Consider the following 27,883-nt stretch of genomic DNA (forward strand, 5'->3'; position numbering starts at 1 on the left):
TCCCGTGATACACTGATGGCTGCACTGACAATCCCCACATTAACAGCCGTGTTATGTTGCACCTTGGCTCACACAGTGCACGGCAACAGAGCCCATATGTGTTATCAGCCTCTCACATGTGTGTCTATGCAAATCTATTCAAAACATGGCAGCTGTTAATGCTTAGACGCGGCACATGCAGCTACTGTTAGATACAAAACACACTCTCATTTCTCCTCCTCTCTGCAGGGGTTTCTATGATCACCTACTTTTTTATTTTTTTATTTTTTTTACAATTGATTAATATTTAACCAGTGAGTGACTAATTGAAAAAAAAGGGGGCGTGTTGAGGAAAAAGCTTTGGAGCCTGAAGGGATTTGTGGCAGAATAGATCAGAGCGAGCGCAGATAACAATTTAGATGGAGTAATAAATAAATCTCCTCTGTGAGAAGTAGCCGGAGGACTGACAGCAGCAGATTAGAGCCTGTGCCTTTTAAACAAATTGGGTGCTCAAAGAGGCATATTGGCTATGTGCTCAAGCATGTTTTATAGTCGGCTCCGTATCCGCCGAGACACACAAGTCCGTCAGCTCCCGCATGACATCATGGAGCCGCTCAAACAAGCTCACACTGCAGTTTCAACCCTCATTTATTTATGGGTATATTGCAATTACATTTTTAATCTAAATGATCTAAAGTAACTTCTGTCACACTGTGCAGACTCTAGTTTTTTTTATTCAACTGATGTCAGAGCTAAGAACCCGTGTTTACAGTGTATTTGGTAAATTTGGAGAGGAATAAAGTTAAAAATAAAGACGATCAGTCCAAACAAGTTTTTAATTGTTATCTGTTTTTATCCCCATTAGCCACCACGGAGGTGTTGGCTTTGGCAGAGGTTATATTATCCTCTCAGTTTGTTTGTTTATTTGTCTGTTTGTTTGATATTTAGAAGGATTATGCAAAAACTACTGCACGGATTACAAATGAAATTGGTGGAAGGATGCGATATGAGTCAAGAAAGAACCCATTCAATTTTGGTGCAGATCCAGGGTTGTTTTTCACGGGCCTGGATGAAAAAGAATCTGAAATGTTTAGGGGACAGCAAATCCAAATAAAAATCAGTATACAGTGAGTATAAATGTGGTTTCATTGGGGCCCACTGTTGGGCCTTGGCGGAGGTGTGTGCTCTGTTGAGTGTCATTCCAGTTCCGAATGGAATTCAAACCTATGAAATCTAAAAGTTTAACCAACTCTTGGGGACACGACACGGTAGGTTTGCATTTGTCTGAAACAGAGCTTTTAATGAGCCCTAAATAAATATATGCATTAAAGATTTTTTAGGGGATGTGGTTTGATGACACAGTGCAACAAATATAAACATGTGTTGAGATAAGCTACATTATACATGCTTCTGAAAAGTGTATACTGACTGACTGATGCCTCGTCTAGTAAACTCTCCACTATATCTGGCAGTAAAATGAATCTGAACAAAGATACAGTGTCCTCGCGGGTCTATATCTTGAGATACCACAGAGCCAATAAGGGAGTTTATCTTCTACTATCTGCTTCCTGCCACTGACTCAACTGATTTGCTGTAGTTGTCTGTCTTTAGCTTTAGCATGCAGCTGCAGACATGTGATGTTACACAGACAGACGACATGTAAAAGGTTGGAGCCTGATACAGCACTTTACATTACGTCAACATGCTGACTGTATCATATTGGTAATTGATTGCAGTGAACATTTTGTCTCATTGAGATAAAGATGCCTTGTGTCCCCATTTCTTTAACATTGAGAGATACAGCATTTTTCAACTTTATTACTCAGAGAATAATTTATGGACCTTGATGAACAAACGTCAGGAAAGTTTAGGGGACTGATATTTATGGAGTGTGAAATTTGGTGCAGATCCACATAAAAATCTTATGATTTTAAATGTGGTTTCATAAGAGGACTTGGTGGAAGTAAGAACTCTACCGAGTTCTATTCTAGTTTAGTCTGCATTTGTTTGGTTTTTAGTAGGATTACACAAAAAACACTTGGTGGATTATCAAAAAACTTGGTGGAAAACTTTCTCTAACATCATTTTTGTGAATTTCAAGAGAAATAATACAGAAATCTTGATCAAATCAGGCACATTTAGAGGAACGGTATCAATGCGTATGTGTAACCTGGTGCAGCTTGACTGAATCCAAGGGGAACTGGCGGAGGTATGTGCTCTACTTCTAGTTTCAAATAGAATTCAAATTTCTAAAACGTAAATGGTCAGTCAACTCTTGAATGGGTTGATTCTATACACCACATCTCTCCAAGGGGCTGTAGGTTACATTGTCAGAAAACCTTCTTTTATGGGGCTCTCATGACAACAAATCTATGTTAGTTGCAACTAGTTAATACAATGATCAATTGTCTCTGGGGAACAATTGTGTTGGAAAAGATTTGGCATTATACAATTAAAATGAATATATATACCTATAGTCCCAGCTGAGGTCCAAAGGTGAGCGGGCCTTCACTGTCAAGAGCCCCACTCTTTGGAAGTTTCATTTTATCTTGTTTTGACTCTTTTCTCATCTGTCAATGAGACATTAACATTTTTATTATTATTCTGTTTGATCTTCAAATTGCTTTTAAATCGTTTATTGTTTGCTTTTTGAGTGTTTCCTATTGTTGGCCTTCAATTTTTTCATTTTAAACTTGCGAAGCAGCTTGTAACTGTGGTTTGAATGGCGTTATATAAATAGCGTTCGTTATTATTATTATTATTATATAAAGTTCTAAAGGAAGTCAGCCTTGCACTGCAGCCTTTAAATGCTGATTTAATGCTGTGAGCTTTTCTCTTTTGACTCTGTGTTATTTCCCCTTCCTGCCTCATGTCTCCAGTTTCTCATCACATTCTTGAACCTCAACTTTATGCGGCATCTTGTGGAAACGTCCCTGTCCAAGGTCCTGAAATATGCTTTCCCAAGCATGCGTCACGTGACCGCGCGCAGCAGTGCCGAGCTCAGCACCCAGTCCGCTGCTGCTGCTGCTGCTTTCTGGAGGTTTCATGTGAGAAAAGGACAAACCTCGAACTACGATCTCTCCTCCTGCCTGTCTTTTGACTTCATTTTTCGCTGCCCCCGTTTTGACGATGGGGGATTTGTGGCTCCTCAGAGCGCACGGAGTGTGACAGAAGATTTTAAGGATGCGGGACTTGTGCAGCTCGTTGTGTTCCTCTCTTTCTACTCAGATGCCAACACGGTGAAGACAGAGTGGACGAGGCTGCTGCTGCTGCTGCTGCTGGAGCTCCGCATTCAGAAAGTCTTGATTTGATTTTTTTTTTCTTCTCTCTTCTTCTTCTTCTTCCCTCCGGAGCGACTTCAGGAAGATGTAAGGAGGAGATCCCACCGTGTGCAGCTGAAAGTCCCCCCCTCCTCCTTCTCTCTCTATCAAAATGCAGAAGGGAATACGACTTAATGATGGTCATGTCACCTACCTGGGGCTTTTGGCGAAAAAGGATGGTACGAGACGGGGCTGCCTGAGCAAGAAGAGCTCGGACAACACGAAATGGCACAGCAAGTGGTTTGCTCTGCTGCAGAACATGCTCTTTTATTTCGAGAACGAGTCCAGCTCTCGACCCTCGGGATTGTACCTGTTGGAGGGATGCATCTGCGACAGGGCGCCCTCTCCCAAACCCTCACTGTCAGCGAAGGAGTGTTTGGAGAAGCAGGTATGGAGACACGCACGCACACGCACGCACACACACACAAACACACACCCTCTCTGTCACTGCTTTATTGTTTTCCAGCCCTACATGTTGACACTGAAATCCAAATTTCCCTGCGCCTCAAACGTCTCTGAACTCCATTTCACTCCAGAACAAAGTGCCTTTTTTTTATTCTGCATGTTTTTCTTCTCTTCCTTCGCACGATGACCTCAAATCCAGCAGCAGCAGCAGAAAAACACGAGGTTCCAGATTGCTGCTGTATTGCACGTTATGTAATGCATGCATGGCATTAATGATGAGGTAACAATTCTAACACCTAATGATATTACAGCAGCCCTGGCACTGGGGTATGCAGTATTTTCTGTTGCTTTATGTTGCAGTAAACCACAGCGCAATCTTTTTTTCTTTTTTCTTAATTGGGAGAGTTTTCCTTGATGCATTAAATGTGGTCACAAATGTATTTCTGCTATTAAACTGGTTGGTTGTTTTGCTTTTTGACTCTCAGTCATCATCTTTTTTTTTTTTTTTTGATGTGATAGGGCGGAGAGTGATTTACCTACTGCTGCTTCCAATGAAACATGCATAAAAAAATATAAATAAGTTGTGGCCTCAGGATTTCCATCTTGTGGTGAGATGGTGACATTACAGCTGAGGCTCAGGACACAGTGGGGTGCCAGTGATCAGTCAGCTCTGATCTAGCTGACCGGCATGAAATGGCTCAATCTAATTTTAGAGCTTTCGCGTTGCATCATCCACAGTGATGCTCTGCTTGCGAAGAGTGGCGTCTTCATGATGTTTCCATAAGACCCTGTTACCGTGTCGTAAAACGACGTGTGAACATTCGAATTGAATGCGTTTTGCTCCCTATATCGGAAAAAATTCAGATGAGAAGGGTCGACCGGCTTGTTCACATTCTTATTGTAAATAAACTGCAGAGAAACATAATGCCTCTGCGCCACCAGCCCGGCGCTCTGTGCCTGACTCTGTAGGTAGGGCTGCCATCCAAAGTCAGTCCAGGCTCTTCCTGTGAACAGCTGCCCTTGTGCTGACAAAGCAGAATCCAACACACAGGCTAATGTTTTGCTCATAGTCGCTTTAAAGGCACCAACAAAAAAATAACACCTCCCTCGAAGAACTTTTAACGTGTTTTCTCAGCAGTGTTGGTTCCCTCTGCATTCTCTGGTCAATACAATAAACTAGAGTTGATTTGTTTTATTCTGCAAAATCCTGTTTGCAGGGAATCAAAGCACTGACAAATATGGGACTGGCATTAGGAGTTAACTCTCAATGTAAACAAACAAACAAACAAAAACAGTAAGAGTAAGCAAACATCACCTCTGCTTCCCCCCCTGGATTTGTGGGTTTTTAGTTTTATAGCAATCCCCTCTAATCCCTACATTATATTTATCCTCAAATGCAGTTTGTGTGAAAATGATAATGCGTTTGAGCCCGGGGTTTCTATGGCAACCCTTTTTTGCATCCTAAATAATGATGCAGTTGGAAGAGGCGGGATAACGGAGGGGAGAGAAGTAGTGTGTCGCATCTCTCCTATTAATGCGAGTGCTACGTGGGCTAAATTTGGTCCTCGCGGTACCTTGGAGGGGTCAGAGTCCATTTATAGAAACCGTGTGTTTTCTCGCTCACACTGGGAAACGGCAGCACTTCAAACCAATAACACAAAGAAGCCACAGCAGCGATGGATGTGACACGAGCTGTACAGCAAATCAAAAGATCTGACTAATAGTAAGATATGATAGGTTGGGGTCGGTGATGTTGGTGCGAAAAAAAAAGTCTAACATCCAAACCAAAGCTCCTCATTAAAATGAAAGTGGATGCACGTTGAGTGATTACTAACACTTAGTTCTCCATGGAATATATTACTGTATAGAGCTCATTATGTGGTGCAGGAAAGTCCTTTTATAGCACTGCTGCAATAATACTGAGCTGTTTACCAGTCAGCAAGAATTGGTTAACATGGGAAGAACAGCTCAATCAAAAGAAAGAATCATTGATTTTGGAGCAAGTAACGCTCACGTATCAATATCATGGGATCTATCAATGCTGTATTGATTCAATATACCTGCTCAGATCAGTAAAATGTTTTAAATGTACGTGACTCAGCCATAAACATAAAGCAGCATGGCGACAGTGTGCTTAACATCACCTCATACCAGACACTCGCCGCGCTCCTATCACAGAGATCATGAGGGAAAACTACAACAACATGCATGTCTCCCTGCCAGAAATAGATTTCCTTTGACGGTAGGATGAATACCTAATGAATGTGAAGATGGAGGAGCAGTCAGCCATACATGACGATCAGCTGCAGGTTGATAGGTGCCTGTTGAGCATCTGCAGGGCCAAAGATTAGAGTCTGGTCTCAGTCGTCACGGCAAGAAGAAGTCCAAGGGGAAGATGACATTTGATGTAAATGGTGAATATATCTGTGAAGGGTCTCGGTCATCCAGGTCATGGTGTCTTCAGGAGTCTAACATGTGTACATAGGCAAGAGGAACTTGAAGAACTGCAGAAGATGAAAGTCCAGTTGCCTCCTATACGTACACTTGAACAACTCCGACATACATATATATGGTAAATGGTCTTTATCTATATAGCAGCATTTCCAGTCTTGATGACCACGCAAAGCACTTTACAGTTTTGCCGTTCACCCATTCACACAGTACAACACTTTCTCGATTGCACCTCACTCACACACTGCCCTCAGGGGCAATTCAGGGTTCAGTATTTTGCAAGGGCTTTTCAGCATGTGGGAATGGGAGAGATTGGTATCGAACCGCCAACCATCTGGTTAAGGAAGGACCCACCCTACCTCCAGCCACTCTGTACAACAAGATACATACAAGAATGTTTATAACAACTGAGGGACAATTTCTCCAAATAGTTACATTAGTTTTGCCACAGAATGAAGTAGGAGATTGTTTCCTCTGTAAAAAACACCACAGTACTCTTTTAAGAGTAAAGGTAGGACTTTGAGGTAGTACAATGTTATTTTGTAATGAAAGTAAAAGAACAAAGTCCCCAGAACTCGTAAATCTGTCTGAGAAAGTGTCGTGCAATCGAACATTTTGTTGTATACTGAAGCTATTTACAGCGTATGTGCTGATTGGACAGTATCGTATCTTATAAACTCAATTTACGTATTATCTGAATCAGTAACATGCATAGTAATTATAGCTTTTTTTTAATGTAGTGGACCAGAAATTAAAACTGTATTTTAGTTTAGTGGCAGGTGGAGGTGCCTGATGACTCCTCCTGCTCCCACTTAAGATGAAGGAAAAAGGTAAAACGTCAAAATTGCAACACCGCCTCCATTCTTTGTTTTAAATATTACAGCATCTACTGGTTAGTCAAGTCATTTAACCATTTCTTGGTTACTTCTGTATTTTATGATCTAAGGGAGCATTTCCCCACAAATAATCATCTCTTCAATCAGAGGATGCACATTAAAGACATATTAACACAAATTAAGTAAGAAATCATTCGCAATTATAAAAAAAAAAAAAGGAAATTTCCTCATCTGTTCAAGTCACAATTAGCTGCTGCTGCTGCTGCTGCTGCTGCTGCGAGTCCAGCGCAAAAGGAATCACATTCATCTTTAATCGAGTGACACAAGAAAACGCAAAAACAGCCTAACTGTGCACACTGACTGGAGTTGCTAGGAAACAGGTATCGCACAGTTATGTAATTAGCCGTGGCTCCAGCCTCCATGTCTTATGGCATTTCCTCCTGGGAACCAGAGACATCCCAGGAACTGAGCTGGGGGAGGCTTCCCTCAGCATGCTCCATCAATTGCACTGGTGGGCGAGGAAGATGTGGCTTCCCCAGGCCCTGTGTGGTTTTAAATCACCCACTTGATGTCTGCAGCAGCGAGGCAGTGGAACAAACACAAAGACAAAAGCAGCGGAGATGCTTCAGTCAAACCACTATACAGCAGAATGGGTCCAATAATGAATAGTGCTGTTGTTTCTGACCAGAATCCCTCACCTCTCTCTCTCTCTCTCTCTCCCCTGTTTCCTTCAGTACTATTTCACCATCAGCTTCACCCAAGAAAACCAAAAGGCCCTTGAGTTACGCACAGAAGACGTAAAGGACAGCGATGAATGGGTGGCTGCAATATCACACGCCAGGTAAAGGCACGCATTAGTGAAATGTGCAGATACGGCAATTAGAAGTTGAAGCAGTCGCTCGAGGCTAAGTAATGTTTGAGTGATGTGCTGAGGGGGGATGTTGCCATGGTTTCATAAGTGGGGTTAAAATATGAGGAATAACAGACATGAAGATAAAATGCTTTGTTCACAAGAAAAACCAGATTGCTCCGCTGCCTGCACTAATGTAAAATTCATTGTTCAAGCTGCAATACCAAAACGTGTACGTGTGTGTGTGTTTGCGTGTGTTACAGTTACAGAAACTTGGCCACCGAGCATGAAAGTCTCATGCAGAAGTATCTTCATCTGCTTCAGATCGTGGAGACAGAGAAAACAGTTGCTAAGCAACTTCGACAACAGATAGAAGATGGGGAAATTGAGATTGAAAGGCTCAAGTCAGAGGTGAGTCCTCTACAGGGTAAACAAATACGCAACATTATTCAGGTATGAACCAATTTTCACACCACAGTCGCACAACCTCAGTCAAATCTGAATACACCACGCTGCCATCACCTGAATGACAAGATCACTGGTTTCACTTGAAGGAAATGTTGAAATCATAGGAAAATAAACATTCTTTTTCATTTCAAATCTTGGTTGATAATAATGCAATTCAGATATTTCTCTATGTGTAAAAATAATCCAGGTGGTTTGCCAACAATGTTAAACATGCAGTCTGTCAAAATCAGATTTTTTGAAAAATGGTTCAATAGTCAAGACATTCAAACAATTTTCATCCTCAGAAATCTTTCCCCGGTCTTCACCAGGTTTGTTGGACAGTTCAGGACGAGACTCGACTGATGTTTCACTGGTGCTATTTTTACTTCCTGATCCAATATTGAAGTCTGCACCGTGTGTGACTCGACAGCAGATAGAACGGAAGTTTGGAATAGTGCCACTACTACTCAGGCAAAAGAGCTTTTCAGATTTATTTTGTTAATATTTATAAGTCATAATTCTGGTTTCATTTATATGCTGAAAGCTGTTAATAGAGATTAGCAAAAAATGTCATCTGGACCTAAAATACATACAGAAAGTATCTCTGTTTGTGTTTTGTGTGGTAAAAAAAAGAAGAAAGAAGACGGACTCTTGGCCCAGATATCTGCCTGCTACACGGGAAGCCCCAAAAGCTTAATCGTTGCCCCAGGAGGCTAATTTGCTATCATACGAAGATTGTATAGAATGCAACTAAGATATAAACAAACAAAAATCATGCTATAATGTCCCATTGCAGCTCTGAGTTACATCAAATCCCCCTGTTGTATTTCCACAAGGACAATTGTTTTAATTCAGCCCTAATAAAAATGTAATCTATTATCTAATGATTGTTTTGTACATGTGCGCGCAGTAAGAAGAGCTCAACTCTATCACCCCTGGTATAAATATAACCACAGATATTAGCCTTCCATTACACTCCACTTTGCACAATATCTTTGGGCTATTTTGGCTGAACTGTGTCCTCTGATATTCCCTCTTACTGTATTTGAAGACTAAAGCGAGCTCTGTTAAAATATCCAGGATTTTGCCCTCTCTCACTGAACCACAGCAGCGGAGGATTACAGGATTTTCTATCTATAGAAGGATGTGTGGCAGCCGCACACAATATCAGTAAGACCGGCTGTAAATAGACTTCCTGGTAGTACATCACCACTGCTTCCTGCACCACGCTCATATTAATCCAAAATACGGATGTGTCTCTTCCTTGTTGTGACCTGCCAGCACCACAAATAACATCTGAACCTGTGGGGAAAACAATGTTGAATATTGCTCTGTTCGCCTCATGTGTGCAAACTAGTGTAAGAGGACAGAAAAGGAAGCACTGCACCATCACATGTGGTCTGTATTTAATTAGCGCTTTTCCAGTCTTGATGACCACTCAAAGCGCTTTACAGTACAGTTTAATGCCATCCACACACATACAGTGCATCTATGGGCAGCACTTTTTCTATGAGGGGCAATTCAGGGCTCAGTATCTTGCCCGAGGACACTTCAGCACTTGGTCAGAGGACGACCGCTCTACCCCCTCAGCCGCCCCCCCTGTGAGAGCTGTGCTCAGGCCGACCGCTCTCCACTTTGCATCTCCTCTCAGGAACAATGCCTCCAAACAGGGCTGCGTTCAGCGCTGTATTCATCCGATCAAATAGTCATTTTACTTTAATGTGCAAATGTGATGCTTGAAATCAAATTATGCGCTGAATATGCATGAACACAGCTTTATATTGCGTCTCCTCTATGAAATGCAATGACAATTAACTCTCCCGCCATATTCAAAGTAAATGGAGACACTTGGCTTCAAACAGTTCAAACAAGCTCCAGTCTGGGTATTTCATTTTATTTTTATTTCACCAGCCTCTCTACAGCTTGTCAACATGCAGGACAGTCTGCTACATGTTGCATTTAAATGACCAACGTGAATGAATATTGATGCAGTGAGAAAGTTCACTCAGACTAAAATGTCTCAGTGTTCACAGGTCCCGTCACTTTGATAACATGCTGCTACAATAAGTAAGACGGAGATAAACATGTAAGTGGGAATGATTGGTCTGTCTTGTGGTCGCTCCCGGGCAGATCGCCGGGCTGCTCAAAGACAACGAGAAGATCAGCGCCAGCCCCGCAGCCGCGCCGACCGACGACGACGCCGAAATCAAGAAGATCAAAAAAGTAAAGCACGAAACCCAAACTTGTTTTATTTTTAAAGTGCATGTAGATTTCGATGAACTTAAACCTGGTCTGCTTCAGGTCCAGAGCTTCCTGCGAGGCTGGATCTGCAGGAGGAAGTGGAAGACCATCATCCAGGATTACATCCGCTCGCCGCACGCAGAGAGCATGAGGAAGAGGAACCAGGTGGTGTTCAGCATGTTGGACTCGGAGGCCGAGTACGTGCAGCAGCTTCACATTCTGGTCAACAACTTCCTGAGGCCGCTCCGCATGGCCGCCAGCTCCAAGAAACCCCCCATCACCCACGATGATGTCAGCAGCATATTCCTCAACAGGTTAGATCGGCAAAAATACCCTACGAATAATAGTGTGTTTCAGTGGGCAAGTAATTTGTGTCTGTGAGGCGTTTTTACACTCATCAACTGTTGGAGGAATGGAAGAAGAAACTAACAAGCATACGTCATCAGCTCGGCTTTAATCAGCTGACAGCCGATCAGTCACGCACCAATCACAGCCATTCTCACATCAAGGTGGTCCATTTAAATGTCACACCCTCCTCACTGATCTCTGCTGCATCACAATGTTGCTCCAAAGTTTGGCCTCCATCACCCAAGCCCCAATTTTTCTTAACCAGGCTCAAATGTTTGAAATGTTACTCAATGTCTTGCTTTGGGTTCACTCTTGTATAAGCTTAGCAAGCTGCTTGGCTAATCCAGGGAGCAGGCCCCACTATTTCCATTTGTTGCAATAAATGGTTTAAGTATATAAACACAGGGTGATACATAAATTGAATTCCTAACAGGACAAATGCATTATATAAAACTACACCTTTCTTTAAGCTGCAGAAAAGGGATTCTGGTGTCATTTGTAGAGAAACCACACAAATCTATACAATCGAGATTTTAAAACAGAAAAATATCTTAAAATTCAATGACATTTGTAAAGTAAAATATAAAATACATGAATAGAATTGAAAAAATAAGATTTACAATATGTGAAAGACATCACTCATATCACATATAGTGTAGAACATGTATAAGAGACACTGCCCAGGGTTTGAGGTTCAGGATTTATTGCTTCATCTCTAAAATCAGTGAATGGATAAAATGGATGACCATGAAACTTGACGACATAATATTGACAATCCCCTGATCTATCGTCTCATTTTTCCATTAGTCCAATTCACGGCAGTATATCTACAGATCTGTGTGAAAATTTCATAACAACATTCATGGAAAGCAGTAAATTATTATAATGAGGATTTTTGGTCGACCATATTTCTGCCACTTGTCCACAAAATCATAAAATAACAAAAATGTGCAGCACTCACCCATGCATTGCTTTGCTTTGAGTCTTTTTGTAGCAAGGAAACCAACTTGTTAACTATGTGAGACTTAGCAATGTGCTATTCAACCTAAAACATAAACATTTATATGAACATAGTGATTAATAAAATAGTATTCATGACTATGTGATCTGATATTACACAATGTCAGTCAGCTGTATTCTACTTACTGTACCAGTCGGATTTCAAGGTTTCCTGCCACATCAGAGAGTTCTTTGTCGGACACACAGACAGACCAGCGAAGACAGTCACCTGCATGCGCCCTCATTGGCCAATTCAAAATCTACCCACACACTCATCCAAACACATTCATGCTCCAAACCTGCACATCCATGCTCTCGCACACATTGAACTTTCATCTCTCTCAACTTCAACAGGTAAACTCTGCATTTCATAAAAATCTGTCAGTCAATCAATATACTTTTCTCTCTTTTTTCCAGTGAAACTATCATGTTCCTACATCAGATATTTTACCAAGGTCTAAAAGCCAGAATAGCGAGCTGGCCAACCTTAGTGCTGGGTAAGAAACATCTCATCTACTTTCTTTATTTCATTGTCATTGCGAAAGCTCGTTCTGCGTGTGAACCACGATCGAAGGAGCCCTCTGTATTGTCTGTGTCATTTTTTCTCTTGGCATATTGATCTCTTCCCAGCTGACCTGTTCGACATCCTGCTGCCCATGCTGAACATCTACCAGGAGTTTGTGAGGAACCACCAGTACAGCCTGCAGATCCTGGCTCACTGCAAGCAGAACCGGGACTTCGACAAGCTGCTGAAACAGTACGAGGCCAAGCCCGACTGCGAGGAGCGGACCCTGGAGACCTTCCTCACCTACCCCATGTTCCAGGTCAGCTCGTTTGTCTCGCTGATATACACGCTGAATTAAGGCAAGACCATTTGTTTGCTGCAGAGCTGCGGGCCGGTGCCAGAGTTTGTCGTTAATTTTGCTCTCTCGCAGTCGCTCGGGGCAAAGTTCTTCTCTCCATATATAAATGGTACCCTTGGGCCGTATATATTTCACCAGCTTACTACAAGGTGGCTATTGCTATGCCAATGATGCCCCATTGTAGCTGTCCGTAAAACATATGGCCACTTTGTTTATTTGTACATTTAAAGGTGTGCATCTTTTAAAGACACTGTCTGTGATCCAAACAAAAGACAGTCCATCACTGTCACAGATATCGTTTACACACTTTTATATGGTCACTAGTCCATACCTGATTCATGCTGCTTTCTTATCTTAAAATGTCAATTTAGTCTTTTAGATTTTCTATTTTTATGCAACCCACTATAACTGATTTTCCTTTAATGATTAATGATTAATTTTAAATCTCTGTAATAAAATTGTAAATAATGAAGTTATGCATTCAGTTATGAGTCAAGAAGATCCTAAATTGTGTATTTTCTCTGTATAAATCCAGCATCATAGCTGAAGCTGCTATTGAGGACACTGAGGTCATGTCCTCATCTTTATCTGTGAATTTAGTTTATGATCTTGTATACGTCTAATTTCTCAGGTGAAATGTAACTGACCAGTAGGGGAATCTTTAAAAAAATGTCTGACTCGTCCTTTATCATGTGCTTTGATTTCATCACACCTGACAGCAAGTTACTTACTTCTTGGTCAAACTTCTATAACTGTATCCGTACATTAACAATGATTTACAGGTTTTACTCCCTATCTTTAAAGCATGTCACAGACTGAGTTTATTTGACTCATTGGGTGATTTGGTTATTGTATTATTTGCGACTAAGCTGAGGACGAAAGGTGATCCAGCATTGTCAATTAGAGCACATTGGTTAATTCTAAAAGCCTTTATCGTGAGAATCATGACTGAATGAGTGTAGGTTGTTGCTCTTTCAGAGGTTTGTAATGTGTATGATAAACTGTAGCATTACATTTAATTTACTGCCCGGTTTAGAACCGCCGAGAGGCTCAGTCGGGACTTGGCTTCTAAGTCCCGCTTCCTCTTTGGCTCACAGAGCGATGTCCTGTAACTGCAGCATCGCTGGACAGCCCCAGAAATTGCAGGCATTTGTCAGCTTTAGATCAGAACATCCCTGCAGTGTTTTCCATGTCTCTAAAAAGTGGTTGTTTTTGGAGCTCGAGTTTTAATAATGGCTCATTTCTGGCGAGGTACGCAGTTTCCCAGCAGTCCACCCTGCTGGGGCCAACTACAGGCTGTGCTGTGTTGATAGCAAATTTTTGCTGATGAGTGTAGTTTGTGCTCTCCACTGATCTACTTCTCATTAGTGTATGTGCACGCTGGCACTTGTATGTTCCTGTGTGTGCATGTTTTGCGTTGTTGTTGATGAGCCCTTAAAGTTGGGTATGACTCCCCCGTTGGTTTCTCTTCTGTCTCCATAGATTCCCCGCTACATTCTTACACTCCACGAACTTCTGGCCCACACGCCCCACGAACACATAGAGAGGACCAGTCTGGACTACGCAAAATCAAAGCTAGAAGAGCTCTCCAGGTACATTTGTCTCAAACCAACACTTGCATGGGGCCTCAATTGAGCAACATAGATCAATCACAGGCCTAGTTTTCACCTAGATTTATTGTGTGTGGTGGTTGTTTGCGGTATCTCACAAAAACCTTTGAGTGTTGTTTCCTGAATCTATATACATTTATATGGAAAAACCATTAGAATGAAAGAAACCACCCATCACCCACGATGATGTCAGCAGCATATTCCTCAACAGGTTAGATCGGCAAACCATTAGAATGAATCTTTGAAAGATAATATCAAACTCTAAATATTCATATTCATACTAGCCTCTGAGGGGTGAATGGATAGATGGATGTGTTATTTTCCAAGTTTGAGAAATGCTTGGATTTTGAATAAAGTGCAGCATTGGTCTAATAGAACTTATGTAGAAAGCAGTACAAGTGAAGTGACATTATGAGATACAATCTTCAAAATATAATGTAAACTGCTTGTAAACAAATGAAACCGTTAACACTCAAAACAATCTAGGAATCAAATTCTTGCTCAAAATATGGGCAACTGTATCTTAAAGGTTGCGAAAACAAGCCTCTTGCTGAATGCACGAGTCACTGATGTGCACAAACATGACGTTTACGTTAAGATTTATTGCATTTAATGGACGTTTTTGTGTCTGATAAAATTAAAATGATGGATTTTGCCTTTTTTACTAGAATCATGCACGATGAGGTCAGCGAGACGGAGAACATCAGGAAGAACCTGGCTATAGAGCGAATGATCGTGGAGGGCTGCGAGATTCTCCTCGACACCAGCCAGACATTTGTACGACAAGGTACAGTAACTCCTGTCTCAGGGGCGCATCCAGGGGGGGGGGGACTGGCCCCAGCTGAAATCTCATTGGCCCCTGAAGTGCCCCTGTCCTTTCAGTACTCTTTTTTGTCACTTACCAACAATGCTATCAATAAATGTGACAATGTGTTAAAATGTTTTTTACCAAATCTATTCAAAGATGTGTGGCTTTTCTCAAAGTTCTTGAGATAACAGTAAACTGGTTTAGGAATTGTGCATGATTGTTGGAAATATAATTAGCCCCTTAATGTAAATTGTGACCCCTGATTTAGAAGAATCCTAGATCCACCACTGTCCTGCCTATAAAACATTGAGAGAGAGATACTCAGTTTTCATGCAAAAAGACCCATCTCTCTCCCTCTATCTCTTTCTCTCTCTCCCTCTATCTCTCTCTCTCTCTCTCTCTCTTTCTATCACCCTGGGGAATAACATGTGCTTCTCATGAGGAGAGTTTTTAATTGCCAAGTGTAATTAGACTGTTCTGAGGGAAAATGATGATGAATCTGGGACTGTAAATGTCACTCATCCCCAATAGGCCTCGAAGGATGAGGACAGCGAAAACCGAAATGTTGAGTAATTTAATCTCTAGTTTCTCACGTGACCGTAGATGTATTCAATTTTAGTGGAAGGCTTGACGAGCAGTTTCCCATCAATTCTTTCCTTCTCTTACCCCCAGTTCTTGGCTACTATCCTTTTATATGTGTCTATCCAAATCTCCCCTTCTCCCTCTCGCCTTCTTCTTGCTATTTACACTCACTCTTTCATTGCCACACACAGGGTCTCTCATCCAGGTGCCGATGAGCGAGAAGGGCAAGATCACCCGTGGGCGACTGGGCTCTCTGTCTCTGAAGAAGGAGGGGGAGCGGCAGAGCTTTCTCTTCTCCAAGCATTTAATCATCTGCAACAGGGGTTCTGGGGGAAAGCTTCATCTCACCAAGGTAGGCCTGTGCCGCTGAGCCACAGTGTGGCGGCGCTGCTCCTTATTATCAAACGTCACAGTCTTACAGCGCAGCGCAAGCCCCGGATCTCTGGGCTGAAGTGAACAGATTAACTGACAGGAAGATGAAAGCTACAGGGTCTGCAATCTCGTGCCTTTTATCAGTGGCAATTACCACTGGACCCACACACAGGCTCATTGTTTGAGAGCAGCAGCTTGATTTGTGTAATGGAGTGGTGGTGTATTATTGCTAAACATTACAGAGGGCGATTGATGTTTGAGTTTAAGGTTCAAGACCGAAAATCCTTAGATGAAGTTACAACACCAGTCTTATGACATGTTTAGGGTTAGTAACCATTGACTTTTTTAATGAAAATTTCAAAAAGTTTGTGATACTATTCATGGTTGTCATCAACATTGCATACACTCATAAATATCAGTCCCCTAAACATTCTCGCGCAAACATTTTTTAAAGATCCGTGAATTATTCTCTGAGAAATCAATATAAATGTTGAAAAACACCCTTCAATAAAAGAAAGTGACAAAATATTCCTGGATCCGTTTCCTGATCTGGACCTGAACCAAAATTTGATGGGTGCGTTCCTGATACATATCACATCCTTACACCAAATTTTGTGGTAATTCGTCCAGTACTTTTTGTGTAATCTAAACTAAGCTAATTAACAGATCGACAAACAAACCAATGCAGAAATATAACCTCCTTGAAAGAGATTCATTATTAATGTCTTTTTAAGAGATTGTTCGTGTCTTGCCATGAATTTTAGAGCGGAGGTGGACAAAGCCTTAATTCATTTGTGTTATGATCATTTCTAAAACAGATATGAAGTAATGAAGTGTCAGCAGTTTTGACACTTCTTTGCCAATCACAGCCGTCTTCTCACATGGACGATGAAGTGAAGTTTAATCCCAAAAATTCATCACAGCAGTCCATTGCAGATTCTCAACTTTGCAGCATTAATGTCAGGTACTGCGTTGAGACAACTGTGGCTAGTGTTAAGACACTGAGTGTGTACTGTGTGTGTTGTTCGCAGAATGGAGTCGTCTCGCTTATAGACTGCACTCTTCTGGAGGACCCTGAGGGGACAGATGATGAGTGTGAGTGTTTTATTCATGTAGCATCTTACAGAAATATGCATCGCACGTACCGTGTGTGATGCTGTATATAATGCATGATTACTTGAGTGTGCCGGACTTCATTAATATTTGATAATTAACATTTGAAACTACTGGAGTCAATTGAGTCTCTAATAAATGAATGTTTAGTAATGATATTCCAGTTTTTGGCCAAATATTGATACTTTATTTGTTTTTATTGAAATAAATATTTGATATGAATGTCCTCACTAAATATTTGCTTATATCTGTCGAGAAAATGACAGCTTACGTTAATTCTTTGCGTTTACCTCAAAGCCAAATCAGACAAGAGCGGCCAGGACATGGAGCACCTGGACTTCAAGATTGTCGTGGAGCCAAAGGACAGTCAGTCATTCACAGTCATCCTGGTGGCCTCCTCCAGGCAGGAGAAGTCTGCATGGACCAGTGACATCAGCCAGGCACGTCAACACACATCACAGTCCCCGGCCGTCAGACGAGGAGCCGAGGACGTAGGCAGAAAGCCTGCATGTCGCAGAACTCACTAACGTTTCCTCTGTCCTCTCTGTTTGCTTCGTCCGTGTCTGCGCCACAGTGCATAGACAACATCCGGTGCAATGGGCTAATGATGAACGCCTTTGAGGACAATTCCAAAGTCACAGTGCCACAGATGATCAAGTAAGCTGTTTTTTTATTTCCACACCTTTTCTTTGCATTTTTTCTGGCATTTATTTCTACTAGTTCAACTTTCTTTATCCTGAGCAGGTCAGATTCAAGTCTGTACTGCGATGATGTGGACATCCGCTTCAGTAAGATGATGAACTCCTGCAAGGTGCTGCAGATCCGCTACGCCAGCGTTGAGCGCCTGCTGGAGAGACTGACCGACCTCCGTTTCCTCTCCATCGACTTCCTCAACACCTTCCTACACTCGTATCGTGTGTTCACCACCGCCGATGTGGTGCTAGACAAACTCATCACCATCTACAAGAAGCCCATCAGCGCCATCCCTGCTCGGTGAGTCACATTACATTTGGACAGACTTGATTGTTGCTGGATTGTTGTCAACAAGACAAACAAATGTTATTTTAAATGTTTGGCATCTTTCCAAATCCTGTTGCTTAAAGAGGAAATTGATCTATTGTAATGTGAGTTGCTGTCATCCTGTAATCAATGCAAGGCGCAACAGCCAAGAAATGCGGCACTATGAACTTTTAGATTTAAGTGAAGACATATGAGCTGCTTACTTCGGTTTTTTATGTTTTAAAATTTTACCTGAATGTGTTCAGTTCAAGACTTAAATGAAATGTTCTACAGCATTAAACAACAACAATGTCCATTTGAATACAGTTTCAAATGGTAAGTTATCAAAACAATGTGAGAAAACTATAGACAGTATACAAAGGTGCACAACGCTTTTCCACTTCCTCCCATTTTATTCAAAATGAAGCCTAAATATCCTGAATACAAACGCTGCCATGTTGCACATTTGCAGCCAGTAGATCAGGGGATGGCGCTGCGATAGTGAGGTCCCACCGATATACACACGTCAGTATCAGCTGTCAATCGTGACATTTTTTTAAAGCATTAAATAACTAATTTCAAATTTATTGTATATTTTGATCCTTTAGTTTGGTCCATGTCCCATCCATTAACAAGGATGAGGCATGGTTTATGAGCTGTACTGCAGCCAATCATTAGGGAGCGATTACTTGTGTGTGAAACAAAAAGTTTTTGGTATTCAGGATGAATATACATATATAAATAGGTAGAGAGAAGCACAGAATCAACATATGAAGTTATTGGAGATCCGTTTTAAAAATTGTGAACAAAAATTTCAAAATTCTGTCTAACTTGATGAATACTGTATGTAGTTATGGTCATTCCAGTTAAGCAAATTAAAATATGTTGTAAAATAGGTTATTTCTAGAAGTAATAGCCTATTTTAGATACTGTATTTGACACTGGAACAATGTCAGGCTTCATGTGGGATTTTTGACAGGCTCTGTGATGCCTCTATATCCGCGTGTGTGTGTGTGTACTTGTACTTATACCTTTGTGATGACCATTTTAATGACATTTTGGGAAAGTGAGGACATTTGTTTGAGGGTCAAGACTTGGTTTTAGGGTTAGGGTTAGAATTGGGTTTAGGTTAGGCATTTAGTTTTGATGGTTAAGGTTAGGGTAAGGGGCTAGGGAATGCAATCCTCACTAAGACAGTAAAGTACAAGTGTGTGTGTGTGTGTGTGTGTGTGTGTGTGTGTGTGTGTGCGTGTGTGTGTGTGTGTGTGTGTGTGTGTTCACTGGTCAAAGGCAATATTTGGGTCCAGTTCCCTCCACCTGACTGGGAGTGTCTCAACCAGGGCTCTATCACTTTATGGTAGCCAGCCTCGATGCTGCAGGGCCCCACCCTCTCCTCTCTCTCTCTCTCTCTCTCTTTCTCTCTCTCTCTCTCCCCCTCTCTCTCTCTCCCACTCTTCTCTCCCTCTCTCCTCGTCTGCAAAAGATCCATAGTGTGAAATGCTGATGAAGTGTTGCAGTGGGGCGAACTCGCCACTCCACAGGCAGCCAGGGCCCCACTGTGGGGTTCAGATCAGGGAGAGCTCCCCATGCCCACGCCCTGCAGCACGCTCTCCCGTGGCGCTTGTCATGTCACTGTGAGACACCTACACTTGGCTGCTTGTGTCAGCAGTGGCCATGCGCACTTTCACTCGCTGTGCTATTTATGGGAACCCGTGAGGTCGCCAGGAGGGTGGCAGGGAGTGGGAGAGGGTTTCTGGAACACTGCAGCATGTATCCTGCTCTAAAACGATGAGATGCGACTGCAGAGGCACTTCTGGTTGCCTGGCTGACTCGGTTTGCATAAATTATTTAGGAGGTGTTGTGTATTTAGTTAAGCTCTTAAAACAGAGTGTACTTAACAAATATCAAAGAAACACATTCCTATGTGCTGAATTCAAATGCATATATCCTCCCTTGATGCAGGTCCCTTGAGTTATTCTTTGCCAGCAGTCAGAACAGTAAACTCCTGTATGGAGAACCTCCCAGCTCCCCGAGGGCCAGCAGAAAGTTCTCCTCCCCTCCTCCTCTTGCCATCACCAAGAACTCATCCCCGAACCGGCGGCGCAAGCTTTCCCTCAACATCCCCATCATCACCGGGGGCAAAGCTCTTGACCTGGCTGCCCTCAGCTGCTCCTCAAACGGCTATGCAAGTGTGTACTCGACCATTTCGCCATTCAGCAAGACCACCTTGGACATCAATAAGCTTTATGTGTCCAGCCCCGTCGCGAGCAAAATCCCAGACGAGGGCGAGGACAAGAAAGACAAGGTGGAGGAGACCTCAGCGTGCAAACAAGGTGGGCCAGCAACAGACATTTCGAGCAAAATACTCCAAGTTTGATTTGCTGTAATAGTGATTTGAGTAACTTGTGTGTATTTGTTGTGATGCAGATCTGTCAGTGCGAGAGGAAAGCGACAACGATCCAAACCAAAGTGACGATGGGGACACAGAGGCTTCTCCCACAAAGTCACCGACCACCCCAAAAAACCTAAAATGCAAAAACTCCTCAGGTACACCCTGTCCTAGACGTGTGCACTAACATCCTAACAGACTCAGTCCTGTGATATCTAGGCTTGTAAACCACACACTGACATGCCACCTGTATGCAATACCTCTGCCAGTGCCTCATTTATCACTGAGCCCTGAATATTAAACCCAAGACTGAGCACATAACAAAACAAAGCAAGTAGCTGAAAATATTAAATTTGAAATAAGCCACAATTTATTGTCTCTTATATAGAAATTAAAGCTTTCAAACAGATATAGGTTGCAATTATCATTCCTTTATTTATATTTCTTATGGAAAACAGTCCTGCAAAACATAAATGTGTTTGTGGTTATGAGCATGTGGGGAAAGCCAATGCTTGGCTTCAGTAGGTGTGAGGGAAACTTGTGTCATAGCAACTACATCAACACTGTGTTTTCCCTGCCGCCCCCAGTAACGAGGCCGTTTCAGAGCCAAGATTATCTGTGCCTTCTGCATCAAATTACAAAAATCACACAATGGATTTTTCTTTTTTAAAGAGTAAACCCAGTGCCTCTGGAATATGTGAATTAGCGGATATTGTGAAGAGCTGTGTTGTGTCTCACATGGTGAAGGATTCTTGGCTGCGTATGATCTGTCTATGTTCCCAGGATTTAAACATAGCAGACTGCAGAGAATCTGTTGATTCCTCTGCTGTGCTGATATTTGGCGGCTATATTTAGCTGCAACCATCTTGATTATCAAAGCCTCTTGTAAAGAAAAGTGTGAAGGGACAGATTGTGCTGGCCTGTAGTGCCCCCTAGTGGAGGCTTGAGCAGGGAGAAGAAGCAGGTCATTCTGCAGTGTATTTGAATTCAGTTACACACACTAATATACTGTTAATAGTATTTTACTAGGTTACCAGTTTTTTTGCAAACTCTGAGACATATATACCGTGAAAACCTTTAACTTGTAATGCCTCTTCTTAAACTGACCACCCATTTCATTTACATGGCACCAGAATAAATCACAGGGTTATTTTCTCTTCATCTGTGCTTCATTGTAGAGTTCTCTCTGTTTTCCTACAATAATGGCATGGTGATGTCCTCATGTCGAGAGCTGGATAACAACCGCAGTGCCCTGTCTGCTGCCTCCGCCTTTGCCATCGCTACAGCTGGAGCCAATGAGGGCACACCAACCAAGGAAAAATATCGACGCATGTCCCTCGCCAGCACTGGTACACAAACTTACCCACTATTCAAACAGCACTAAAGTCCAACTGTAGTTATTGGTTGACCTCACTCAGGTCCACCGATTTTAGATTTTGGACTTTTTTGCCAATGCCGATCGAATGAGAGCTCATTTTAAAATATTCCCAATATATTTTCTGCAGGTTTCCCAACCGATCAGAGAAATGGAGACAAAGAGTTTGTGATCAGACGAGCAGCGACCAACAGGGTTCTGAACGTCCTGAGACACTGGGTGTCCAAACACTCCCCGGTAAAAAAAAAAAACAACAACTCAGAAACACTAAGTTGAGCTCAGTATATATTTCTGCAAATTGTTAAATGTGTGTGTGTATCTCCAGGACTTTGAGAGTAACAATGAGCTGAAGACAAAGGTTATTGTCTTCCTGGAGGAAGTGATGCACGACCCTGAGCTGTTGACTCAAGAGAGGAAAGCAGCAGCCAACATCATCAGGTACTGTAGTGTGCTGTTTTAACTGGATGATTCCAATTCATAGTGTAAACCCAGTACTTAAAATGATCCATTATACTGTTCATACCTCTGAGCTTAACTTTCTTCTCTGTCCATCAGGACTCTAACTCAGGAAGATCATGGGGACAGTCAGATCACCCTCGAAGACGTGACACAACTGGTACGTGTAATTTAGTGTGGAGCATAAAAAGATATCCTCTTTTAAACTGGACACTTTATAGAAGCAGCTAATGATTATTTTAATTTTGTCTAGGAAATTAAACAAATAAATACACAGCCACAACACAAATGCTAAAGCCACAACACAACCACAAAAGCCACAACACCAAAGCAAGAGCTACAACACAAATGCTAAAGCCACTACACCAAAGCAAAAGCCACAACACAAATGCAAAAGCCACAACACCAAAGCAAGAGCCACAACACAACAACTAAAGCCACAACACAAATGCTAAAGCCACAACACAACCACAAAAGCCACAACACAACCACAAAAGCCACAACACCAAAGCAAGAGCCACAACACAACCACAAAAGCCACAACACCAAAGCAAGAGCCACAACATAAATGCTAAAGCCACAACACAACCACAAAAGCAACAATACCAAAGCAAATACACTCAACCACAAAGGAAGTGAGTGACAACGGATGCCGGCATTGAACCGAGCAGAGTTACTTACTGTGGTCAAGTGATCGATGTCTGGGTCTAAGCTGTCGTTTGTGAAGATGCGAACAGACCAGTCGCCTTAAAAATGAGGTGCCAGTTTGTTTGAGGTGTTACGGTACAGGTGCGTCGTCGCTTTTTGGATGCTCCAAGCACCTGTACCGTAACACCTGAAATAGACAGGCATCGAATTTTCACAAAGGTCAGCTCACTTGACAACATAAACTCACTCTGGTCATTTCGTGGTCAGCGTCTGTTGTGCCGCTTGTGTGAGACATCTCAGCCACTGTACTCACCTGATGTCTTCTGGCCATCTACATTTCTCTATCAAATGTGAGTGAAGAAAACAGCTACCCAGTTGTTCACAATTGGAACATAGTAAATCTGAACGTGATCCTTCTTGTTCCATGTACCAACATCAAGTTTTTTTAGTTTTTCACTCACTTTGTGCACCTTTAATAATTTGTGGTTGTTTTGTGTGTCCTAGGTGGGAGGAGGGAAGACCGACTCCTTTGAGAGTCATTCTGCATTGGAGATCGCAGAGCAGCTCACTCTCCTGGACCACCTGGTGTTTAAGGTCATCCCATATGAGTAAGTGCCATCACATCCCCTGTGCATGTTAATGATAGAGAGGAACACAAATATAAATTATTTCCTATGTTTGCCTGTTCACTTTACAGGGAATTCTTTGGACAAGGCTGGATGAAGAACGACAAAAATGAGAAGACTCCGTTCATCATGAGAACAACAAAGCACTTCAACGATGTATGTTCCAATAAACGAGCCCCTCGCACAACTCCTCTATTCTACCTTTTATTGATTTTTTAAAAATAATATTGAGTCCATACCCTCCATTTCTCTCTTTCCTCTGCAAGATAAGTAACCTTATTGCCACAGAGATCCTGCACTGTGAGGATGTGGTCCCAAGGGTCACAGTCATCGAGAAATGGGTGGCCGTGGCCGACATTTGTCGTTGTCTCCATAACTACAACGCCGTGCTCGAGATCACCTCCTCCCTCAACCGCAGCTCTGTCTTTCGCCTCAAGAAGACCTGGCTCAAGGTTTCGAAGCAGGTGTGTATCACCCTATACATCGGTTAATCATTTTTAACAAGGTTCTTCCTAATCTGATTAATTGTGTTCCTCATAACCTTTTCCGCCAGACAAAAGGGTTGATTGACAAGCTGCAGAAGCTGGTGTCATCAGAGGGGCGGTTCAAAAACCTGAGAGAGGCTTTAAAGAAGTGAGTTCAGTTTAAAGACATAATTTTGTGCTCGATAAGTGAGGCAAACTTGCAGGACACGTAGATGATGGTGTGATGATGTGTGTTCCCACCAGCTGTGACCCGCCCTGTGTGCCCTACCTGGGGATGTACCTCACTGACCTGGCTTTCATCGAGGAGGGAACGCCAAACTACACAGAAGACAACTTGGTCAACTTCTCGAAGATGAGGATGGTGAGCTCTTCTGTGTCCTGTCACACAAGGGACTTCCTGCAAATGTATGTTTTACAGTCTGAAATACTAATACCCTGCTTTTCAGATTTCACACATCATCAGAGAAATCAGACAGTTTCAGCAAACAGCATACAAGATTGACCTGCAACCAAAGGTAAATCGATATTTAGTTATGTTTTAACTTTTCAAGCCTTTAAAAATTTATAAAACCAAGGGACAAGAATCATTTATTTATTGACCTGATTTTGACCAAAATACATAATCAGTCACAAGTAGACACTGTTTTAGTCTAAAAGGTAACAAGCTAAAAAGTTGGGAACAGCTTATGTATTTTAAAAACTATAAGGATTCATTTCCATTAAATTAAAATCTTAAATCTTACTCTCTTTTTTTTTTTGCGTGTTTCAGGTAGCCCAATATCTACTGGATATGAGCTCTGTTCTGGATGAAGAAAGCATGTACGAAGCCTCACTCAGAATTGAGCCAAAAGTGCCCAACTGATAAGGAAGGTGGTCCTTTGTGTTCTTTTCTCTGTTAATATTACACATCAGTTAACATACAAACTTTTGTATAGTTGTACATGTTTAAGATATTTGCTCTTCTGTACAGTGGATGTTTAAAGTTGTCTGAAGACACAAATCATTTCAGCGTATATATATTTTTGTTTGTTACCGTATCCACCAACGCCACCTGCTTTAAAAATCTACTATTTACATTTCTTTGGGTTATTTCAAGCATAATAACAGAGGTCACTGTGTCTTCTTTGTGACCAATGACATTATTTTGCATCATCACATACTGTGTCGACTTTTGCACTTTCCGAGCACCCCTGCTGCCGGCCATCGTTCTCTTTGCTTACGTTTTATTGACGAGTGAATTTCTCTGCAACCAATGTAGCAATGTAAAAAAATGTAACTGCATCAAATCAGGTAAAAGAGCACGGAGGATGTAAACTACATTTGATGCTGGGGGACAATGATCAGTGGAGATGAAGTATCTGAAGCATAACTGTCTCTTTGCTTCCCAAACCAAACCAACAGAGATGTCTTTCCCTTTTTGCTCAATACTCTGAAGGAGACAGGGGTTCCCAACCATTTTTGAACGGGACAATTTCTATATTAATAAAGTGTGTCCAAATTCAGGGGCCTCATCCTTCGAGGGACTTTGTGAGGCCTCTAGTCCCTCAAGGCCATGCCAAACTGTCACTAGCTTGTCCCACTCTTACCATTACATAATTCGCTACTTTGACTGCTCGCACGTTCTGAAGCCCAGCCCCCTGCACAGCTAGCTTGTTAGCTTCATCACCAGCACACAATGATTCCTGGGACAGGTTGGCCCAAGAAAGATCCACCTGTTGGATCCTTCGTTGCTCAGGAATGGAGGGGCGCATCCGTCAGCCGCAGTTGAAGGAGTCTTGTATGGGATAGTGTTGTCGCGTTGCTGTGACACATAATCGGTTTTCAAATGCAGCCGCTGAAGGAGGAGGCTTCTGAATTGGGACACACCTGTAGTGTCATAGTGTAGCAGCCCAGTGGGAACCATCAAGAATGATATTAAAATAGATAACAAAGCTCGACTGAATGAAAGCTCTACTGGTTACCTCACATTCTCAGAAACTTCTAGTACCTCTGCTAGTACCTCTGTGGGGCTGTACTTAGGCACAGCAATAGTGTGAGCTAAATGCTAATGTCAGTGTGCATACAAGATCACACTGACGTTAACATGCTAATGTTTACCAGGTGTAATGTTTACTATCTGCAGCATCTTCGTTTTGCATGGCAGCATGCTAACATTTGCTTATTAGCAATAAACACAAAGTCCATCTTACCATTAGTTTTACAGATATTAAACCACATTATTGGAATTGTAATGCTGAGCTGGTGTAAGGACAGACAATCACAAAACCTTTTATAGTTCGGCCTGATGGCGAAATTTGCACCAGGTTTTCTGTCCAATAGTAGCAGAGATATTTTGCATTAAAAAGGAAAGGAAAGGGATCACTAAAGTCATTCATCCTCTCAGCTCCATGGAAATATGGACCAGATTTCATGGCAGTCAATCCATTTGTTGTTCAGATATTTCTATCTGTTCAAATCTCATCGATAGAACTTTGCTAGCATTGCAAAACACAATTACATTGTTGTTGGTAATGTCAAAGTCGGAAAGAAAAATATGTTACCAAACATAATAGCCTATAAATTGTTGAAATGTGTGGGAATCATACAGTTTGCCCAGTAGCAAATGTTCTGAGGCGCAGTAGTGGTTGCCAGGCCTGGGGTTGGGAGCCTCTGGTCTATGATAAATGTCTTCATTAACAATTCATATTTAAAAAAATTATATATTATAATATAACAAATTTGTTATAAATCGAGACACCCAATTTGTAGCCTGGTGTTAGATAAGTTGTCCAGACCAATCTGAGACACCTCAGTTTAATTTGTATAATCAAATATAAGCTTTGTTTCAGCAAACACTGCTGAAAGAAAATTTTGTTCTCTTCAGTTTGCTGTGAAAGATGAGTCATCTGAACTTTCTGTTACACTTGGAGTACACCAGTTTCTTTTTTTTGGTATTTGTTCAATTCAATCTCATGACAAAATCTCACACGAGGTGGTAAGTGTTGTACCTTCAGGTTCGGCGATACTTTTGTAGAGTAAAAGGTTGTTGCTCTTCTGTAATTAAAAGACAATCTGTCCTTTTTGCTGTTCCAGTGATTGTGGAACGTGACTGTATATCACTCTGTTATATGCATCGCTGTTACAAACTATGATAAAACCTATGTGAATGGCCTCTGCCTACAGCATTCAAACACTATTTTTGTAGTAGTATAAGACAGAGTGACCTGCTCTTTATATGTACATGGGAAAGTATTTTGTACTTTGTTGTTATTTCACCTCACTGAGATGTGCTGTACATTTTGTACAAGCGGCCCTGCATACTTCTCAATGTGGAACTGTGTAATTCTTTCAAAAAAGAGTTGTATCTCAAGCTTAAACACGAAATGCTACGACAGTGTGGTCTTGAAACCATGACTTAGAGATAGGAGACAACTTCAGAGTGTTTTGCATTTATACTGTAATCCTGTCTATAACCATTTCTGTTAGCAGGAATATAGTAATGTAGTGCTTATTCTGTGAATATTTGTATGTATTTTTACTATGTATGTACAGTACACTTTTAAAGCTCATGTGGCAGGCATGCAACACCTTCACAGACAGAATAATACTATATACTTATACTGTATACACTTATACATGCACATACTCTTATAAGGTATATAAACAAATAAACATTTTGCTGTTAGCAATACCCAGTGGTAT

The 27,883-nt window shown here is 41.8% G+C and overlaps 1 protein-coding gene across 1 annotated transcript; it reads left to right on the forward strand.

The window, feature by feature from the left end:
• The first annotated feature begins 2,955 nt into the window (after nt 1-2,955).
• On the forward strand, nt 2,956-27,872 carry rasgrf1 (Ras protein specific guanine nucleotide releasing factor 1). The gene is made up of 27 exons (XM_034588423.1): nt 2,956-3,687; nt 7,726-7,832; nt 8,105-8,252; nt 10,419-10,511; nt 10,590-10,843; nt 12,294-12,373; nt 12,507-12,700; nt 14,222-14,331; nt 15,018-15,136; nt 15,931-16,091; nt 17,143-17,206; nt 17,522-17,664; nt 17,799-17,881; nt 17,969-18,217; nt 20,186-20,556; nt 20,651-20,770; nt 21,791-21,961; nt 22,118-22,224; nt 22,313-22,425; nt 22,543-22,603; nt 23,596-23,699; nt 23,789-23,873; nt 23,984-24,181; nt 24,271-24,350; nt 24,446-24,563; nt 24,649-24,717; nt 24,972-27,872. The coding sequence occupies exons 1-27, from the start codon at nt 3,412-3,414 to the stop codon at nt 25,062-25,064; spliced, it is 3,771 nt and encodes a 1,256-aa protein (XP_034444314.1). The 5' UTR covers nt 2,956-3,411; the 3' UTR covers nt 25,065-27,872.
• The last annotated feature ends 11 nt before the right edge of the window (nt 27,873-27,883 follow it).

The sequence above is a fragment of the Hippoglossus hippoglossus genome, chromosome 6, assembly GCF_009819705.1.
Source record: "Hippoglossus hippoglossus isolate fHipHip1 chromosome 6, fHipHip1.pri, whole genome shotgun sequence".
NCBI classification, from domain to species: Eukaryota; Metazoa; Chordata; class Actinopteri; order Pleuronectiformes; family Pleuronectidae; genus Hippoglossus; species Hippoglossus hippoglossus.

What these genes read in the sequence shown, in the direction of transcription:
- rasgrf1 (XM_034588423.1), top strand. Translation starts at nt 3,412, where the DNA reads ATGCAGAAGGGAATACGACTTAATGATGGTCATGTCACCTACCTGGGG. An exon ending in GGACCAGTGACATCAGCCAG is followed by an intron (nt 17,665 to 17,798) that starts GCACGTCAACAC and finishes TCTGCGCCACAG; the next exon opens with TGCATAGACAACATCCGGTG. An exon ending in CATGTCCCTCGCCAGCACTG is followed by an intron (nt 21,962 to 22,117) that starts GTACACAAACTT and finishes TATTTTCTGCAG; the next exon opens with GTTTCCCAACCGATCAGAGA.